Source organism: Lampetra planeri, chromosome 73 (genome assembly GCF_965212315.1).
Source record: "Lampetra planeri chromosome 73, kcLamPlan1.2.h2, whole genome shotgun sequence".
NCBI classification, from domain to species: domain Eukaryota; kingdom Metazoa; phylum Chordata; class Hyperoartia; order Petromyzontiformes; family Petromyzontidae; genus Lampetra; species Lampetra planeri.
In genome coordinates, this window is record NC_136178.1 from 384,668 (window position 1) to 407,115 (window position 22,448).

General features: G+C 53.8%; 1 protein-coding gene across 1 annotated transcript; it reads right to left on the reverse strand.

Moving 5' to 3' along the window:
• Window positions 1-17: 17 nt before the first annotated feature.
• Window positions 18-21,560, reverse strand: LOC144737716 (uncharacterized). The gene is made up of 6 exons (XM_078620565.1): window positions 21,455-21,560; window positions 10,133-10,244; window positions 8,390-8,527; window positions 3,029-3,147; window positions 2,465-2,635; window positions 18-1,743 (listed from the first exon to the last, which is right to left on the reverse strand). The coding sequence occupies exons 4-6, from the start codon at window positions 3,036-3,038 to the stop codon at window positions 710-712; spliced, it is 1,215 nt and encodes a 404-aa protein (XP_078476691.1). The 5' UTR covers window positions 3,039-3,147; window positions 8,390-8,527; window positions 10,133-10,244; window positions 21,455-21,560; the 3' UTR covers window positions 18-709.
• Window positions 21,561-22,448: the final 888 nt, after the last annotated feature.

Consider the following 22,448-nt stretch of genomic DNA (forward strand, 5'->3'; position numbering starts at 1 on the left):
AGAGATGGAGACCAAGCTGTGTGTCGTCAATATCATTTATTACAAATGGAGAGCCAAATCTGCTGCTGCAAGGATGACCGGATATATCATAATAATATCCCCAGTTGACCCCAACACTTTTGCTGCCTATGCTGTCACACTGTCTGTACGTACTGTATATAGTGAACTTTTTGGCACCATACGTAGCTGACCGTGCTAATCGGAAGTGCAGAAGGACAACAAGGCTTTTCTAGAGCCGTGCGTTAAACCTTCAACAATGCGAGTGCAACCTTACTTCACGAGGAAGCTTTGAGAGCTGAATGTCATTCAAAAGAACTCACAAACAAACAAACACCTCGTGAAAAACCCAACGCAGAAAATCTCCACTGCTACCCACCTGGGCCAAACTGTTTTTGTCTTTTTCCTGAATTTGCCGGTTGCATTACAGACACAGAGAGAGAGACAGAACAAGCTCATTTCTGTAGAACTGCTTTTTGTGTTTAGTTTGTTGTCTTTTCACTGCACCTCCTATTAACACGGTTAGCTACGTATTGTGCCAAAGAAGTTTAACACACCTACATACAGTTATTTTTTATTATGATATAGTTAGAGGCAGAAATAGTTTTCGCCTAACCAATGGACACTTTTCTACTGCTTCTGTTCCCGTAGCACATCAACTGAGGTCTCGCCATACAAGGGACAAGGCCTGAAGCCAAGCATCATGGGAAGTTTAAGCGCAAGGCAGTGGTGCATCAGCTGACACGTGGATCTCAGACACCTGCATGCCCTCGAACATGCCTCCTACTTGGTCGATGTTTGAACTCCCGTCCTCGAACGTCGTCGTCATTTTGGCCTTCCAGGGGATGCTTCCGATGTAGCGCCGGCCGGTCACCATGTACGACACTGATTTCCCGGCTTGGACGTCGATTGTTGCCTCCAGCGAATCGGTCACCGACTTGGATTCGGTGATGGTCTTCTCCCATTGCCTCGTCAAGGTTGTGGACACCGTCACCTGGTTCTTAGCGATCAGCGGGATGCCCGCCTCAAAAGTCACCTCCACGCCAACCGCCAGCGATGTTGACACACTCCAAGATGAAGTCATCGTGACCGTCACGTCGATCTTCCGCTTCACGTTAAGCGGAGGACTGCCCGGGGGAGCACGACAATTCTCGGCGATGGTGCGTGTCGTGAGCTCCAGTGGGTCGACATTGCTCACCACCTGCGATGCGAAGTCGAAGATGAAGTTCATGAGCTGTACCTTGGCCACGGGAGCTCCAGTCTGCACCGACACGAACCGCGGGTTGAGGATGAATGACGGTGTGTCCATTGCGCCATGCCGCGTCACGGCCTTGAAGGTGTTGGCCGTCTGACCGCTGCCAACGGCTTTCCATATCGTGACGTCCTGCGCCGATCCCGTCTTGGTGTCGTCGTAGACCCACTGCCAGTCACCCCGCACGACGTGTGAGGTGTTCACACAGGGCACCGTTTCCACTGAGGGGACGCGGCCATAGCTCCCTTCGGCGATAAAGCCGAGAGCATGGTACGATGGTGGGCAGATCGGCTTCCAGATGGAGACGTCCCAGTGCGCACCCGAGCCGCGGTCAGTCCAGACACGCTCGAAAGACAGCGGATTTCTCAGCGTTCCGGGGATGATCTCTCTCAAGAGGATACCCTTAGGCCGGTTATAGTTGGGCATGGCAATGTCGCCCAGAGAGCAGCAGCCTTGCGCCCTCCAGATTGAAACGTCGTACTTCCCTCCGCTGCCTGCGATGACAGTCATGAACCCGATGAGAATTGTCAGCATTGGAGTTTCTGTGTTGTGAGTCTATGGGTCTATTTGTGTCTATCTGTGTGTCTATTAATTTATCTGTATGTCTAAGGGTATCTGTGTGTCTTTCTGTGTGTCTATGGGCATTTCTCTGTGTGTCTATGGATCTTTGCATGTCTATCTCTCTGTCTCTCTGTGTGTCTATCTGTCTGTCTATCTTACTCTGTCTACTTGTGTCTATAGGGAGGCGGGGGGTGTGCCCCTACCATAGCCATATTATTCCAGATCTCCATCATGCCCTCCATGTTGTACAGGATCTCTCCCTGTGTCCATCTCTATGTGTATATCTCTATGTGTCTCTCTGTGTGTGTATATGGGTGTATATCTGCATGTGTCTATCTGTGTGTACACCCCGTACCACTATCGTTCCAGATCTCTGTCACACTGGCAGTATTGTACGGGATCTATCCCTGTGTGTCTATCTCTATGTGGCTATCGCTGTGTGTCTATCCATGCGTGTCTATCCCTGTGTGTCTGTCTATGTGTATATAGGTGTTTATCTGTTTGTGTCTATTTTCGTGTGTTTAACTCTGTGTTTCTATGTGTGTGTCAATGGGTGTCTATCTGCGTGTTTGCCTCTGGGTGTCTATCTGTGCGTGTATCAATGGCTGTCTATCTGTGTGTGTGTGTCTATCCATCTATGTATACACCCCGTACCTCTATCGTTCCACATCTCTGTCACTCTGTCCGTGTTGTACAGGACGAGAGCCACCTCTGACGAGGTCGGCAGGAACGCGGAGAGAATGGCTTTGTTCGCGTCCAGCACGGCGGGCACGATGCGCAGGTCGCTGTGGCTCGCGTGAGAGATGAACGTCCCCGCCGTGATGCCTGCCGCCGTGAAGCCAAGCACCGAGGAAACAGGGAGCGGTGGTAGGACGAACAACAAAAAGTTACATATTTTTTTTGACGATTACTAAACGATGAAACTATTTTTATTTTACTAGGTAAGGCCTCTTTACCTGGCCATCGCGAATTATAGCGGATCTGCGAAGTGGCTGATCGCGTGGAATTTACAGAATCAGCCAAACACTCTAAATGCCTGATGTTGATTTTACATGTGCAGGGAGAAAAACCAGAGGAACCGTTGAAAAATCCACGCGGACTCCAAATAAGCAACAGGCATCATCAAGGTCGCGGATTGAACCCACGCCCTCCAGCATCCCAGACAGGGCAGTTAACTAACGGGAGGGAGCCAGTGACTCTCTCCGCCCCAGGCCTCACCAGTCAACATCGGATCGTTCTCCACACTCCAGAAGCTGATGTCGTGCTTCGCCCTCGAGCCTCTGTCATTCCACACGAAGCTGAGGCGTCCCTGGGTCACGTGGCTCGAATTGACGTACCTTGGGGAGAGTGGAAGGGGAGGGAATGCCACGGTAGCCAGGTTAAGTTATCTCCCTTTTCTGGTAGGCAAGAGGTTGTGCTTTGATCCGAGCTCCTGCTGATGTATGTATGCACGTGCATTCAACTTCTTTCACACCATACATAGACAACCGTCCTAATCGGAGGTGCTGAAAGGACAACAAACTAAACGTAAAAATCTGTTCTAAAGAAATTAGTTTTCAATTTAGATGTAAAATCATAATAATTCAAATAAAATATTAATTTTACTGGAGTAATATGATCTTTTCATATATAAGTCTCCGCGTGCACGCTTGCGAGGGATTTGGCTCTCGAATGGTGGGTTTATGTCGAAAAAAAATTGCCAGCCGGCACGCCCTAAGCCCCGTAGTGGGAATAGGCTATTCCTTTTTCACGTCCGTCACCTCTAAATTAGTTAAATTAACGATTTGGTGGGATTGCGCTTTATTTATTTATTTATTGCGCGACATCAACCGTACCAACTCACGTCAATTGCGTGGGGGGGGGGGGCGTACCCTGCCAAGTGATGCGCGTTCGGTCGAGCTCACGGGCGACATTTTCTTTTATGCGTTTAACATGCAATAAATATACACATAACGCTGCGGCTATTTCTTCACAGTGTCATGTCCTCTTCGTCCCCCCCCCCCAACACGATGCGTGCAGTTACTGCTATAACTTCCGTAGATATTAATATTGTTACAGCGCTTAAATAGCATTATTGTAGTATTGTTGTTTACTATTATTAAACAAATACGTTGGCAGATATTACAATAATAATGTTTGTGTGCACAAAACTAATTTTTCATTATTAGGTTGCTAAATATTTCCTTTTTTAGCTGTGCTTTAATGACGCTGCGACGGTCTACTGCCAGTCTGTGATGTGGCCTGCTGCCTGCTGATTAATTAACGTCAGTGCACTGCCACTCTATTATCTACACTGCTCATTTTCCTTTTTACCATTATGAGTGTATGCCAGTCTATAATCTGTTGCCTGCTTCTTTACTTCACTCAGTGTACTGCCAGCCTTTCATGTCGACTGTATTCTGCTTTTTCAGCTGCTGCCCATATTGCCAGCTTTTTATGTCGACTGTAGCAATGCTTATGTCATTGAGTCGGCATACTGGCAGTCTATAATCTAGACTGTAGCCTGCTTCTCAACTTACCTGTGCGTATTGCTGCTCTTTCATTTACACTTATTTCTGCTTATTTCTTCAATCCATTTCTATTGTTTCGATTGCTCACGTCACGCTGTTTACTGATACGTAGTACTGCCATGCTCATAGCTGTGCCATCATCGGATTTTGCTGTGCACGTCGATGTGTGTGTGTTTGAGTCCATATGTGTGTGCGTGTAGGTCCATGCATGTGTAGCCCGCATGCCCAGCCACCGCATGCCTAAACAGCTTTTGTTCGGCCGGATCGAGGGGGCTAAACGGGCGCGGCACGGGCTAGAGAAGAGATGGAGTGATGTGGTACAGGAGGATGTGGAGCTGAGTGGACTTGCCGATGACTGGTACCAGCGGTGTCAAGATCGGCCTCAGTGGAGGAGGCTCGTGAAGGACGCTACTGGGCAGTTGGAGGCAGTCGCCCTCCAGCAACAACAGAGGGCGGAGGAGCAACGCTCACAACAACGAGCGGAGCGCCGGGTGGCTAAAGCACAGCAAGTTGGTACAGTAGGGGGCACAGGTGGTGCATCAGCCAGTCATCTCGGTCATCTCGGTCAGTCGACCCGTGGCACCTGGGTCTGCCCCGTGACCTCCTGCCAGCGGGCGTTCGACACTTCACGTGGCCTCAAGGTGCACATGGCCTGGCACAAGCGTCGTGGTGACGTCACCGCCACTTAGTGGCGAATGGCGGTTGTTGTTGTGTGTTGTATGCATGTGTTTAAGTCCATGTGTGTGTCTGTCTTTTTCGAACGGACAACGTCCGATGTGTGTGTGTATGTCGAAGTGTTTGTGTGTGTGTGTGTCAGTCCATTTGTGTGCGTATCAGTCGCTGTGTGTGTGTTAGTCCATGTGTGTGCATGGCTCCATCTGAGTGTGTAAGTCAATGTGCGTTTGTGTGTATGTGTGTCAGTCCATGTGTGTGTGTGTTAGTCCACATGTGTGTGTAAGTCCATACATGTGTGTGTGTCACTCGATGTGTGTGTGTAAGTCAATGCATGTGTGTGAGTCGATGTGTGTGTGTAGGGACATGTGTGTGTCAATCTATGTATGTATGTGTGTGTAAGTCCATGTGTGTGGGTCTTAGTCGATGTGTGTGTGTAAGTACATATGTGTGTTTACGGGAATGTGTGTGTGAGTCCACGTATGTCTGTGCGTGAGTCGATGTGTGTGTGTGAGTCGCTGTATGTGTGTATGTCGATATATGTGTGTAACTCCATGTGTGTGTATCTAAAGTGGATGCCTATGCGTTTGTGAGTCCATATGTGTGTGTGTGTAAGTCCATGTGTTTGTGTGTGTGAGTCGATATGTCTGTGTGTCAGTCCATGGGCGTGTGTGTTAGTCGCTTTGTGTGCGTGGCTCCATGTGAGTCAGTGTAAGTCCATTTCTTTGCGTGTCTGTAGGTCACAGTGTGCGTGTGAGTGAATGTATGTGCTTTATTGACCTGCTCAAGGCCTATGATACCATCAGTAGGCCTGGCCTCTGGGTTGTTCTTCATGCTTTCAGAGTCCCTCACCCTTTGCTCACGATCCTTAAGGACCTTCATGATGGTGAGCGGCCCCGCGTCAAACTACATGGCCGTCAGTCAGAGCCATTCCCTCTACACCTTGGGGTGTGACAGGGACGTCCTCTGGCTCCCACATTATTTAACATATCTTTTGACCACGTAGTTCCTGAAGCCTTCAATGGCTGTACCGGAGGAATAACCATATGGTACAGATACAATGGGAGGCTGATCAATGTCTGGGTGCGGTCAAGGGATGGCTCCCGATTGCTCAACCATGTTATGTATGCCGATGCTCTGGTGATTGCTGCTCACTCAGAGGAGGAGTTGGAGGCATTGCTTCTGAACCTGGAGCTTGCCACTAAGAGGTGGGGCCTTACCATCAGCCCCACCAAAACTAAGCACCTGCCTGGGTATTTTGTACCATCGGACAATCCACCCCCACAACTCACAATTGGTGATGCGGCAGTTGTGGAAAGATTGGAGAGATTCCCATACCTGGCGAGTGTGCTCATGACCACTTCGGTTTAACAGCAGAGGTCTCACTCGAAATCAGTCGAGCGCCATTATATTTTCATCGGCTGCGTTACGCTGTGTGGAAGCTACCTGGTCTCTCACTCCGCATGAAGCTCCAGGTCTTCTCGGCCACGGTAATTCCCTCCCTTCTCAACACTTGCGAAATGTGCACCCCCTAATGGAACATCTTCGCCAGTTAGAAACATTTAGGCTGGCCTGCTAACGATCCATCCTGGGTTTAACCATATGTGTTTGTGTGCGTGTAAGTTGATGTGTTTCTATGTGTGTGGGTTGATGTCTGTGTGTAAGTCCATGTGTGTGTCTGCCTTTTTCGCCCGGGCAACGCCGGGTACTTACCGCTAGTGATCTATGAAGTTACTTTTCAAAGATGTCTGATAGTCACAAATGTCCAATAGTCGCAGATGTCCAGTAGTGCATAGGTCAAGTGGCTTCCTAATCGCGGAAGGAAGAGCATTCCAGACGTGCATCTGCAGGTGTGCGATGCATTGACCATCTTTGTTTGATGGCTAGCCATGAGCCTCTGCTGCGAGAATGACTGGATGTATAAAACCCCCAAGTCAACCCCAACACCTTGACTGGCCATGCTGTCACCACATCTCTACTCCACCCATCTTCGACAATGCTGCAACCCTCTGGGAAATCGTGCAAATCGAATAAAACAATAGCCTTTCCAATCACCAGAACCTCAATAACTTCCCTCATCATTGCTTGAAGTCACGTAAGCCCCTTTTTGGGATCATGCATTTAACCTGAAACAATGCGAGCGAGTTCAAGCCCCAATGAAGCTTGTAGAGCTGAACGAAGTTCAAAGGTACTCGCAAAGAAACACCCTGTGAAAGACCCAGCGCATAAATCCCTTGGGTTTGATCTTACACGAAGCTCACGGTCCTCCCTAAACTACATCCACTGCACAACAATTGGCAGTAGATGAGGATTCCTGATGCACAAATGGAAAATTAAAAACTCCCTGGTGTATATTAACAGGTTAAATTTCTCACATTAACATAGCCACCTCGCTCACCGAGCTCGAGGTTGCTGCTCTGCGATATCCCAATAACATGCTAATCTCTTACATTAACGTAGCTGGCCGTGGAGGCCGTTCAACGATCTTACATTATTAACATGCTAATTTTTACTTGGCAGCCCTTTGATTGGTGGAAAACCCACGACCGTTGCGGTCACTGCCCACCACTTAAATTAACGTTGGCTGCTGACATTTGGGCTACGCCCATTTCAAACCTTTGTAATAACACGCTGGAGACGGCTTGCGGAATCGGACCTTCTATTTCACTTCTTGCAGTTCACAAACACTCCCCGTTGCTGCCAGGCAACAGGAAGCGGGCAGACAGCCACCAGAGACACACCGCCACGTGGCACCCGGAGCCCCACTCGCGCGTGGCCCCTCTCTCTCTTCTTTCCGTGTCTGACCACGTGTCTCTCCTCTCTCCCCTTATTTAACACCTGGGTCAGGTGGTACACTCCAGCCAATCCTCAATAGCATGCGCCGAATGTTCCAGATTCCCCATCAACTCCCGGGACCACGCCCCTGACTTGTCTTCCCATTGGCTGAGGCCAAGACCAACGAAACCAATCACCTAGCTGACATCCCGTGATCACGCCGAGGCCATGCTCCCAGGCTCTCCCCCCATTAGCTGTAAAGCGGGACTGGCAAAGCCGATCACCACGTGAATCCGACATAGGCTCTTATTACACCTTTATAAACAGATTGCCTTTAGAAGCTAACCTTCTCTTCCTGATGACGAACGCTTGTGTTGCGATCGAAACGTCGCAGTTTTTTATTATTATTTTCTTTGAATCAATCTGCCTGACTTTACTGAAAGACCCAAAGAATATACATACAACATGCACACACACACAAAACACACAATGCACATAATCTACACACAACACAAGCATAACACACAACATACACTTAGCACGCATACAATGTACACACAACACACACATAATACACACACAACACACACGTATAGATAGATTGACGAGCTGCGCCCCTCACCTGTATGCGTTGAGGCTGGGTGTCTGGCTGTAGCTCGCCACGGCCACGTGGCCCAGGCATGTGAAGCCGTTCGACGGGTTGAGCTGGTACACTGTGACATCACGGTCAGCTCCACTGCCTCTGTCGTTCCACACCTCGCTGCAGGGCAACGTGGGAGGTGAGGAGGAGGATAGCCAACGGCATAAACGATGGTAAGATGGTCAGTCAATCGATCGATCAATTGTCAGTCAATCGATCAACCTTGATCAATAAAATAACTTCCACACAGCGTTACACAGCCGATGAAAAGGTAATGCAGCTCGACTGATTCGGAGTGAGAACTCTGCTGTCAAATTGGAGCTGGTAAAAATCACACTGGTCAGGTACGGAAACCTCTCCACTCTCTCCACAATTGCCTCGCTAAAGGGGAGTTTGGCAGGTGGAGTGTTTGGTTGCACATATTACCCAGGAAGGTGCTTAGTTTTGAAGCAGTGCTTCAAACGCCTTTGAGTGAGCAGCAATCACTAGATCATCAGCATACATAACATGGTTGACCAATAGGGAGCCATCCCTCAACCACATCTGGGTATCGAGGAGCCTCCCATTGTATCTGTACCAGATGGATAATCCTCTGGTAACACCGTGGAGGCTTCTACGAAAGTGGTTTTAAATAATGTAGGAGCCAAAGAACATACCTGCTGCACCCAAGATGAACAGGGAATGGCTCTGACTGCTGGCCGCATAGCTTTACCCTAATGATTATTGGTGAGGTGCTGCAAATCGTTTTTTTTACGAATAAAATCGTGATTGTGATCGCGACTCCATCTCCTCAGCAACCCATGACCAACACTCATCCTTGCATTGCCACATGGCTCTCCGAACCTTCGAGCGAAGCTCGCGGTAAGCCTCCTAATTCTCTGATGTCTAGCAGCTTACTACCATTATTATTGAGCTGATCTCACCCAGCCCAAGTCACCCAACAGGATGACTATCGCGAGGAGTCACTTTAGCTAGCACCTGTGACAGGAGGTAAAAAATGGATCTCACTCATCGGCCTTGCCTGCATCCCTCCACTGAAGTTCATCTTCGTTGTAGCCATAAACAACAACCACCAACATTTCTCGCCTCCGGATGATTGGGAGGCGAGAAACACACACAAAACCACACAGTAGTCTGAGGCTTACAGCGTCCTACAGCTCATCACCATGCCCCGTTCATTATTTTGTCATAAGAAAGAGCCACTCTCTGTTATTTGGCAGACTCCTGCCAGAGTCAGTCCAAGGAGCCTCCTGAATACCGCAGATATCCAGGGGGTACCAGTCTAACTCCCAAGAGAGGAGTGGCTTTCGGATATTCCACATGGCCACTTGCGGTAGCTTTTTGCCATTTCTGAAGGAACCCCGAGGGTACAAAATCAGTCTCCTAGTTCTGCCAAATGGGATTTGGCCAGGGGATGATGTCATAGGCGCCTGTCCCCTAGGGCCTCAGGAACATGCACAGTTCGATATTTTATACGTGTTTTTTTAATGGTAATGAAATTGAAAGGGGAAGGATTACCAGCCCCTCGCACCCATCCTGAGCCTGTGTTTGCCACTGTGATGGCTACGAGCGACATGAGGGGAAGAGTCGATTGTAATTGACCTTACGCCAATGGCATTGCTCACCACAGCATTACCGTCTGGCACCACCATGGAGGTAGAGCGTTGTTTTGCCAACCCAAAGACATACACACATACAGACACAAACAGACTCACACAGACTCACGTGACGCTGATGCGAGCTCGTACCAGCGAGTTCCCAGAGTCCCTCACTAGAATACTCGCGGACTTTGGTTGGTCATGCAGAGTAACCACGCCGTCTCCCAGCGGATAGAAGCCTGGGATAGCGAGAGACCCACGGAGTCCCACAGACATTATGATTATTATTACCAAGGCATGTTCATCATGGGACCTTTTTGCCAGCATCAAAGTATGAAAAATAAGAAGAGGGATTACCCTTTCTGGCACTAAAACCGGAGGTGTTAAGATGCTTGAACACCAAATAGATGTGTAGTGACAGAGAAAGGTCACTACTGTGTCGGCCCGTACGAAGGCTGGGGGCCCCAAGGGGGTGCCTGGGGGGTCACGTGGTGGAGGGATCCGGACCCTCCCAGAGGTGGGGGAAGTGAGGCGTGTCCTGGGAAGGGAGGCGTGGCCTGAAGAGAGCCAGCCACGCCCGGGCGGAGCCAGCCACGCCAAACCAAATATAAGCGTGGTGTGAACGCAGAGCGAGGCGGCTGTTGTACTGTACTCCAAGGTGAAGACATCTTCGGTCGTCAAGTCCCGAGTCGTCGTCCTGGGCCAGGCAGGCCGTTGCCTGCCTGGTCCAGTCTGTGTCGTGTTCCAGAGTGTTAGTGAGTTGAGGAAGGTGGTCACCACCTCATGTAGAGTGTTATATTATTTACCGTTTAATAAATAGTGTTGCCTCCAAGTTGCGTGTGTGTGCACCTAATTTGAACCTACTACATTTGGCGTCAGAAGTTGTGGAAATATAAATATTGCTAGGTGTTATCCTAGGGAAGTAAAATGGGCACACGAAAAACAAAGACAAAACTCATCTGGACGCCTTCGTACGACGGGGATGGTGTGACGACCATCCTTCGGACAGCCCCGGGGATGGCAGCCCCGGTGACAGAGGGAGAGAGATGGCGCTGCACGGGGAGCGGCGGGACTGTCATCGCACCGCTGCTTCGCCGCCATCGGGAACGGAGCGATGGAGCCGCGGGGAGAGGACACCGTCGTCTCTGCGGGGGCTGGCGGGGGGAGGCCCAGGCATGCGGGCCACGCGGTGGGGCCGCCAACTCGGTGGCTGATCGTGGCGCGGTTCCCGCCAAAACGCCGCTCCCGCCAACTCGAGGGCTGGTCGGGGCGCGGTTCCCGCCAAAACGCCGCTCCCGCCAACTCGAGGGCTGGTCGGGGCGCGGTTCCCGCCAACTCGAGGGCTGGTCGGGGCGCGGTTCCCGCCAACTCGAGGGCTGGTCGGGGCGCGGTTCCCGCCAACTCGAGGGCTGGTCGGGGCGCGGTTCCCGCCAACTCGAGGGCTGGTCGGGGCGCGGTTCCCGCCAAAACGCCGCTCCTGCTGCCGAAATGCCGCTCCCGCCGACATCAACGCCTGCAGAGGGGGAGTTCCAGCCTTCTGCTCGAGCGCGAGAGGTGGATGGGTTCGCAAGAGCAGGCCGTGTTCACCATGAAAGATTCTTCGGGCCGTTCCAGTGCTCCACCTTGCCGCCCTCCGCTATTCACAGTTTGCCAGGCGAGTCGTGACATGACAAGCACCCGGCCCCAAGAAAAATAATAATAATCTTCACCCATCTTACGTGCGCCGGGTTGCGATCGCGTGTGTTTTTTTTTAACTCGCTGGTTTGCGGAGCGTGTTCGTCCGGTTGTGTGCGTGATAAAGTGACGCGGCGACCATGCGGGTTTCTGCTTGTAACAAGTGTTGTTGTTAAATACGGCGTCGAGATCGGTATCTTCTGGGTGTAGTTAATGATTAATTCGTGTTGGTGTCCCGAGCTCCGTTGATATCCTGTATGTTGCCGTGTTAATGACTCGTGTTGTTACATCGTTTTGTTGCGAAATCGCCGTTGTTATTGTGTATACTGTATGGAGTTTCGCTCGTGATTGCCACGTGTAACTGTAAGAAACTTTGATCGTCATTGTTGCCAAGGTACAGACCGTATGGAGCTTTGCTTGGAATTGTTAACAGTGTATGGAATGTTGGGTACTTGCTTGTGATTATTTACTATGTACGGATTGTCTGGAGTATTGATTGTGTGTGTTGCCATGTGGGGACTGGATGGAGCATTGCGCCAAATGATTCACTGTACGAATTTCATATACTGCATATACTGTATTAATCAATTTGGCGATTCTTGGGGTTTGTGTATAGTTTTTTTGCTCTCAAAATTCGAATGCCCTGAGTCCCATGGTTAATGTTGAAGGAGATTTTGAAATGACAGGTTCGATTCGTTTCAAACTCACTGGTTGGTTCCTGTCCGTTGTTGCACAGATGATGTCTTTTGTGCGAGAATGCTCCTTGTGTTCTACATGGATCGGGGGTCCGTTTCCGTTAATTGCCGTCAAATTGCGTTGCTCTCCACTCGGTTGGTACAGCTGCATGCTGCAATGCGAGTCTCGGAGATGATGTGTACGGATACGGGATGTGAGGTGTATTGTTGTGACCCATTGAATATTCGGGATCGTCACAAATTGTGCGTACCTGTTCGGCATTGGATCAGTTCTGTGGGGGATCATAATTCAAATTGTATGTGTTGTGATGGTGTTAAATTGTGATGGTGACATGCGGCCAGGGATTTGGAATTGTGCTGCTGGCTGTCACCTATCTTGGGGCGCAGGTCCTGACCAGGATGGCCCAGTGAGTGTTGCGTGTCTAACATGAACGTTGTGGTCCCGTCATGCAATGGCTGACGGCTTGACCTGACAGCCCGGAGATTGAAACACTCCGTGGCATGTCTAGCCTAGTGGGCTGTGCGCTCACATGGCTCGGAGAGTGTGGTCCCGTCATGCAATGGCTGACGGCTTCACCTGACAGCCCGGAGATTGAAACACTCCGTGGTATGTCTAGCCTAGTGGGCTGTGTGCGCTCACAGGGCTCGGAGAGTGTGGTCCCGTCATGCAATGGCTGACGGCTTGACCTGACAGCCCGGAGATTGAAACACTCCGTGGCATGTCTAGCCTAGTGGGCTGTGCGCTCACAGGGCTCGGAGAGTGTGGTCCCGTCATGCAATGGCTGACGGCTTGACCTGACAGCCCGGAGATTGAAACACTCCGTGGTATGTCTAGCCTAGTGGGCTGTGCGCTCACATGGCTCTGAGAGTGTGGTCCCGTCATGCAATGGCTGACGGCTTGACCTGACAGCCCGGAGATCGAGACACTCCGTGGCTTGTCTAGCCTAGTGGGCTGTGCGCTCACATGGCTCAGAGAGTGTGGTCCCGTCATGCTGTCTGACAGCTTGACCTGACAGCCCGGAGATCGAGACACTCCGTGGCTTGTCTAGCCTAGTGGGCTGTGCGCTCACATGGCTCAGAGAGTGTGGTCCCGTCATGCTGTCTGACAGCTTGACCTGACAGCCCGGAGATCGAGACACTCCGTGGCTTGTCTAGCCAAGTGGGCTGTGCGCTCACATGGCTCAGAGAGTGTGGTCCCATCATGCTGTGTCTGATGGCTTGACCTGACGGCCCGGAGAGTGAGACACTCCGAGGTGCGTTGAAACAGTGGGCTGGAGATTCGTAAGGTTCAGGTGGAGTTGTCCTGTTACGTTGAGACTGTATCCCTCAGTTGTTAGGGTGCATGTTGTGCAGTGAGTGAACGATGGGTCGTCTCGGCTTGGTCGGTACAGCTATATGCTGCGATGCGAGTCTTGGAGAGAGACTGGGTTAAAATCCCACCGATATGGCCGACGCGTGCTGCTGGTTGTGACGCCACGTCGGAAAGGCGGTGGGGTGGTAACATGGAAATTCCCCCCCCGATATGGCCGACGTGTGCTACTGGTTGTGACGCCGCGTCGGAAAGGCGGTGGGGTGGTAACATGGAAATTCCCCCCCCCCGATATGGCCGACGCGTGCTACTGGTTGTGACGCCACGTCGGAAAGGCGGGGGGGTGCTAACGGGTGACTGTCATTGCATGCGTGATTCTAACGGGTGGGGGGGCTGTGCTGGAGCGTAAGTGGGTTAGCCAGTTTTCATGTATAATTGTTGTTAATTCCCCGTTTTCTATGCGGTTCCCTTTTACCCTCGTCGATTCTGTATATATTACGTGATTGTATTTCTTATCGGTCGCCGGTCATTTATTGATGTTGTTGGTTCGGAGGCACACCTTTTCGATGTTTCACAGTTGTGTTACAGCCGGGGACGGCTGTGTGTTTATACAGGGGGGGGTGATGTAGTGACAGAGAAAGGTCACTACTGTGTCGGCCCGTACGAAGGCTGGGGGCCCCAAGGGGGTGCCTGGGGGGTCACGTGGTGGAGGGATCCGGACCCTCCCAGAGGTGGGGGAAGTGAGGCGTGTCCTGGGAAGGGAGGCGTGGCCTGAAGAGAGCCAGCCACGCCCGGGCGGAGCCAGCCACGCCAAACCAAATATAAGCGTGGTGTGAACGCAGAGCGAGGCGGCTGTTGTACTGTACTCCAAGGTGAAGACATCTTCGGTCGTCAAGTCCCGAGTCGTCGTCCTGGGCCAGGCAGGCCGTTGCCTGCCTGGTCCAGTCTGTGTCGTGTTCCAGAGTGTTAGTGAGTTGAGGAAGGTGGTCACCACCTCATGTAGAGTGTTATATTATTTACCGTTTAATAAATAGTGTTGCCTCCAAGTTGCGTGTGTGTGCACCTAATTTGAACCTACTACAGATGTAATATGAAGAGATGCACTTGGGGGGTAACTGGGCTATAGTGATAGGCTCTGCCGGCCTCAGCCCGCAGCCAATGGGATGTTGAGCCAGGGGCGTAGCCTGTGGCTGCATGGCAACATCTGGAAGGTTCCAGGGGGCGAGGCTGATGATTGGCTGAGTGGTATCACGTGGGCCAGGTGTTATAAGGGGTGGAGAGAGACAGCTCCGGGTCAGTGTGGAGAAGGGCTGAGGAGGAACCACGTTTGTGTCACCGGCACGCCAGCGACCACGTGATGGTGTGTGTCTCCGACACAGACTCACGTGACACATACCATCAACCAGCAGTGTGGGGAAGAGAGGCAGCGAGCGGACGCCACGCTCGGGGAACGGAATAACGGGGAAAAGAGGAACCCAGCGTGTGAGGGAGCTGTGAATGAGGAACGAATAAAGAAAAGACAAAAGACACAGTCTCGTCTGGAGCGAATTTATTACATTGGTGTCAGAAGTGACTTTTGAGACCGCTTGGGCCAAGAACAACGATGTCCAGGCACCTCAAGAAGAAGAACCCACCGGATCCGCCGTCGGACGACGATGATGACTCCCTCGACCAGAGCTTGCTGCATCAGGGGGCGACAGCCCCGCTGGTGGCAACCGCTGCTGCGTCGGGCGCCGCGCTGCGCGGAGAGGCCGACGTGGATGCGACTCCGGCTGCGGACGAGGGTTGGCGGCGGGTGGCGGAGCAGATTGAATCTCTCCGCACGGTGCTGCGTCGTCTGCTGCCCCGGGACGGCCTCGGGATGTGGTGCCGAGTGCGGACGACCAGGGCCTCCCTCGGGGGGTCTCGGAGGAGATGGCCGCCATTACGCCCGCCGCGTGGAGTGAGCCCGCCATCTTGGGCGTGGTCGCAGCAGTGCTGCCTGCGGCCGCCATTTCAGTGGTGCCGCGTGCCGCGCGGGTGGCAGGAGCGGGCACGCCCAGAGATGACGACGGTGGACGCAGCCATCGCCTTCCCAACATTAAGGAATTTGTTGCCGGTGGTGACTGGAGCGCCTTTACTTGGCGGTTTGAGTCCGCTTTTCGATCGGTGCGGTGGACGGAGGCCGAGGCCTTGGACGCTTTGCCCACACTGCTGGACGACGTGTCGTTGGCGGTGTTCGGCTTCCATCTCGGCCGACAAGAAGAAGACGCTGAAGGACGCGTTCGCTGAGATGGCAGAGGTTTACGAGCCGCCGTCAGCCGCTCATAGGAAATTTATGCAGCGGCGTCAGGGCCCCGAAGAAACGCCTCGGGGGCGTATCGCGGTGCGCTGTTGGCGCTCGCGATGACCGCCTACCCCGATTCCTCCGCCGACCTTCTTGATCCTCTCATCCTTACGAGGATGGTCGAACTGTCGCAAGAAATGGGCATCTCGCTGCCCGTGTGCGGCCATGGGCCGCTGACGTCCCGCTGGGCGGCTCGGTGTTTGGACGCCAAGTTCAACTTGCGCCGTTGGGAGCAGATGGCTGTGTGGACGGGGGACCCGGACAAGGACGGTGAACCGCTGGGATGGGCCCCGTCTCGTGTCGTTCACGTTCCGGACAGGTCCAGCGACGACGACTTGGCGGCCACCGCTCCTCGCTGGGTACCGCAGCGCCTGCCAGGGTTGCGACACGACAGTGCCGGGATGCCACGGGCCGGTGCCGACGCGGCCGGCCGTTGGGCGGCCGCGACGTGCGTCAAGTGTGGCCACTTGGGCCACTTCGCTCGAGATTGTCGGCGCCGTTCCGGTCCTCCGCTGCCTCCGTCGACTCTCCCTTCATCCTCTCCCCCGGAAGCAGATCGCCATTCTGCTCGGGCAAGTCGGCATGCATCAGACACCCGATATATCTCGACACCTCATGCATCCCTTCATACCGCGGGGGGCCTATCTGATGATAATTGTGGACATGTAGATTCGGCACCGCGCACTATTACCCAGTAGAAGAAATTGGCTCGGCAGGTGGTTGCGGCTGCGTCGGGGTCTTCTACGGTGCCGGGCACCATTCAAGAGGTGGACGTTCGTATTTTGGTAGACACCGGAGCGTTGGCCACCATCATTTCCAATGTTATTTTTCACCTGCTCTCCATTCCTGCTGCGTGGGTTCAGCCGGCTTTTGACGCATGTATCACTGCGAATGGGGGTAGCATGGGTATCATTGGGCCGGTGGAGGTCCATATTGCATCAGGGTCGGTCCTTATCTCGTGGTCATTGGCGGTTCCCTGTCTGTTGGGCACCGATTTTCTTCGTCGGATGCCTGTTACGATCCTTGTGGATCAGGGCTGTTTAGAAATGCCTGAAGGACGTAAACTGTGGTTCCTACTGTCCCTGTTGGGCCGCCCACCTCCAGAACCCGCCGTTCACGCGCTTGCTGATGTCGCGGTAGAGATCCCTCCTGGTACGCAGATGCTCATCCCATTGCGTTACCATGAATGGCTGGAGGTTGCGGATGGGATGGCGGGTGTTTTGCTATCCCCATCAAATTTCTTGGCTAAGGCTTTCTCTCTTGTCGCGGCTCAAACCATTGTTTGGGCCAGACAAGCCCCATTCACTCACCCACCCACCCACCCACCCACCCACTCACCCACCCACCCACCCACCCACCTCACCCACCCACCCACCCACTCACCCACCCACCCACCCACTCACTCACTCACTCACCCACTCACCCACCCACCCACCCACTCACTCACTCACCCACTCACTCACCCACTCACCCACTCACTCACCCACTCACTCACCCACTCAATCAATTACTCATCCACTCACCCACCCACCCACTCACCCACCCACCCACTCACCCACCCACCCACTCACCCACCCACCCACTCACTCACTCACCCACTCAATCAATCAATCACTCACCCACTCACCCACCCACTCACTCACCCACCCACTCACTCATCCACCCACCCACCCACCCACCCACTCACTCACTCACCCACCCACCCACCCACTCACCCACTCACTCACCCACCCACCCACCCACTCACCCACCCACCCACCCACCCACCCACTCACTCACTCACCCACCCACCCACCCACTCACCCACCCACTCACTCACCCACTCACCCACTCACTCACTCACCCACCCACTCACTCACCCACTCACTCAGCCACTCATTCAGCCACCGACCCACCCACCCACTAACCCACCCACCCACTCACCCACCCACCCACTCACCCACCCACCCACCCACCTACTCACCCACCCACCCACCCACCTACTCACCCACCCACCCACCCACCTACTCACCCACCCACCCACCCACTCACCCACCCACCCACACACCCACCCACCCACCCACACACCCACCCACCCACCCACCCTCCCACCCACCCACCCACCCACCCACTCACCCACCCACCCACCCACCCACCCACTCACCCACCCACACACCCACCCACCCACCCACACACCCACCCACCCACCCACACACCCACCCTCCCACCCACCCACCCACCCACCCACTCACTCACTCACCCACTCACTCACTCACCCACCCACTCACCCACCCACTCACTCACCCACCCACCCACCCACTCACCCACTCACCCACCCACCCACCCACTCACTCACCCACCCACCCACCCACCCACCAACCCACCCACCCACTCACCCACCCACCCACCCACCCACACACTCACCCACTCACTCACTCACTCACCCACCCACCCACCCACTCACTCACTCACTCACTCACTCACCCACCCACCCACCCACCCACCCACCCACCCACTCACTCACCCACTCACTCACCCACCCACTCACTCACCCACCCACTCACTCACTCACTCACCCACCCACTCACCCACCCACTCACTCACCCACCCACCCACCCACCCACTCACTCACCCACCCACTCACTCACCCACCCACTCACTCACCCACCCACTCACTCACTCACTCATCCACCCACCCACCCACCCACTCACCCACCCACCCACCCACTCACCCACCCACTCACTCACTCACTCACCCACCCACCCACTCATCCACCCACCCACACACACACTCACCCACTCTCTCACCCACTCACTCACTCAATCAATCACTCACCCACTCACCCACCCACCCACTCACCCACCCACTCACCCACCCACCCACCCACTCACTCACTCACCCACCCACCCACCCACCCACTCACTCACTCACTCACTCACCCACCCACCCACTCACTCACTCACTCACCCACTCACCCACCCACCCACCCACCCACCAACCCACTCACTCACCCACCCACCCACTCACTCACCCACCCACTCACTCACTCACTCACTCACTCACTCACTCACCCACCCACCCACCCACTCACCCACCCACCCACCCACCCACTCACTCACCCACCCACCCACCCACCCACCCACCCACTCACCCACTCACTCACTCACCCACCCACCCACCCACCCACTCACTCACCCACTCACTCACTCACCCACTCACTCACCCACTTACCCACTCACTCACCCACTCACTCACCAACCCACTCACTCACCCACTCACTCAGCCACTCACTCAGCCACTCACTCAGCCACTCACTCAACCACTCACTCACCCACTCACTCACTCAATCAATCAATCACTCACCCACTTACCCACCCACTCACCCACCCACTAACTCACTCACCCACCCACCCACCCACTCACCCACTCACTCACCCACTCACTCACTCACCCACTCACCCACTCACACACCCAATCACCCACCCACCCACCCACCCACTCACCCACCCACCCACCCACCCACTCACTCACCCACCCACCCACCCACTCACCCACCCACCCACCCACCCACTCACCCACCCACTCACCCACCCACTCACTCACTCACCCAGTCACTCACCCACTCACTCACCCACCCACTCAATCAATCACTCAATCAATCAATCACTCACCCACTCACTCACCCACTCATTCACCCACTCACTCACTCACTCACCCACTCACTCACTCACTCACCCACTCACTCACTCACTCACTCACTCACCCACTCACTCACTCACTCACCCACTCACTCACCCACTCACCCACCCACCCACTCATTCACCCACCCACCCACTCACCCACCCACCCACCCACTCACCCACCCACTCACCCACCCACCCACCCACCCACTCACCCACCCACTCACCCACCCACCCACTCACCCACCCACTCACCCACTCACTCACCCACCCACCCACTCACCCACTCACCCACTCACTCACCCACTCACTCACCCACTCACCCACCCACTCACCCACCCACTCACCCACCCACTCACCCACTCACCCACCCACTCACCCACCCACTCAATCACTCACCCACTCACTCACCCACTCACTCACCCACTCACTCACCCACTCACTCACTCACTCACCCACTCACCCACACACTCTCTCACCCACTCACTCAATCAATCACTCACCCACTCACCCACTAACTCACTCACCCACCCACTCACCCACCCACCCACCCACCCACTCACCCACCCACCCACCCACTCACCCACCCACCCACCCACTCACTCACCCACCCACTGACTCACTCACCCACCCACTCACTCACTCACTCACCCACCCACCCACCCACTCACCCACCCACCCACTCACCCACTCACCCACCCACTCACCCACTCACCCACCCACTCACTCACCCACTCACCCACCTACTCACCCACCCACTCACTCACCCACTCAATCAATCACTCAATCAATCACTCAATCAATCAATCACTCACCCACTCACCCACTCACCACTCACTCACTCCAGCAGCTGCTCCAGCAGACCCACCTCTCACTCTGCCCCCCCCCTCTCTGTGTCTGTGTTGTCTCTCTCTGCTTGTGTGTCTGTCTGTGTGTCTCCGTGTATGTGTTTTGTCTATCTCTCAAATTTAGTTCTACCTGATGACGGTTGCTTGTGTTGCAATCGCAACGTCGTACTCTATTATTTAATTTATTTTCTTTCTACGTGACTTCACAGAAAGAACCAGAGAGTAATTCCTGCAGTCACCAAAGCTTCAAATCAAGTTATAACCACAAACACCACAACCGCACATATAACCACAACCTACTCAACCACAATTATAACCACAACCAAAAACACCAAAGGCACCACAACCAGAGCAACCACAATTACAACCAACACTACAACCACCTAAACAACCAAAACTAAAGCCAAGATTATAACCGCAACCAGAACAACCACCATAACTAAACAACGAAAACATTGATGCAGATACTACACAACCACTGCATAAAGGGTCTTTATCCCTCTGTGGGTGGGTGAGTGGGTGGGTGAATGACTGAGTGTGAAATGGACTCGAACCTGCACCTCTGCATTGCAAGTGCAGTGAGCTGACGCCCCCCACGTGTGGAGGGGTAAAGTTGTGGGTACACCCACCCCGCTCCAACGGGTCTGGACCAGCGTGGAAGAGTAGCCAAATACCCCACATCGCGGCCTCTAGTGGAGGCCATTTCTGCCACGACAACAAATCCGTCCCTCCAGATACAAAAAAACTAAATTTAACTCATCCCATCAGCCACAATCTGGCAGTGCCTCTCATCATCAGCAGGGCCGCGCTCTGCTTGGAGCAGCGCCTTGAACTCAGCAGGTGCCCAGAACGTAACGGCTGTGAGGCAGGCGCCTCCTCTGCCTCCCCTCTCCACCACTGCCACTGCTGATGTGTCCACACCATGCAAGGTTATCACCTTCTTCGGGCTGAGTCGATGTAGAGGAGGACCAGCCAGCGAGCCGCCGCTTCAGCAGCTCGCGAGCCACCGATGGTGGCCGCGAGCGTGAATCCAAATCAGCCGCTCGCCACCCACAATGCACAGCGCTGCCTCCACTCGCCCCGGCCTCAGCGGGGGGAGGGGCGGGGAAGAGGGGGCGGGCCGAGGGGGGTGAAGAGGTGGGGCCAGGGGGTGGGCATGGGGGGGAGGCTCGGGTTAGGGCAGGGGTCGGCAACCTGCGGCTCCGGAGCCGCATGCGGCTCTTTTGAACCTTGACCGCGGCTCCGGGGCGGATGCTAGCGAGGGGAGGAGGCGCACTGTGACACCTGCTCTGGCGTTGCCGCTGCTGACAGGTCGCCGCTCAGCTCCACACTGCCCGCCCGGTGACAGGCAATAACGTTGCCGTTGCTTTGTCACATGTTTGGAAGAAGTAAAAACCTTCCTGGGCAGCAAAGAGCTCACCTTTGCTGAGCTGGAACAGCCAGAGTGGCTGGAAAAATTACATTTTATGGTAGACATGACAGCACATCTAAACACGCTAAATACAACCCTTCAGGGGAAAGGAGGCACAGCCCTGCACATGCTGGAGGAGGTTTTGGCATTCGAGCGCAAGTTGACAGTGTTTGTCAAAGATTTACAGAGAGGTACACTGTCTCACTTTCCCTCTTTGAGAGAGTTCAAACAAAGTCATGATACGATAAATTTGGAATATTTCAAGTCTGCAATCACCACAATGCAAAGTTCGTTTGGGAAACGATTCTGTGAGTTCAGAGAGGAAAAAACGACATTATCCTTCCCTGTCACTCCCCTGGCGATCGATCCATCCCTATTGAATATGACTGCATTTGCAGGTGTAAGTCAACCTGATCTTGAGATGGAACTGGCCGATATAGCCGACAAAGATATATGGGTGTCCAAGTTCAAATGCTTGACCGCTACTCTTGAGGATGTTGCCCGTCAGAAGGCCATTCTG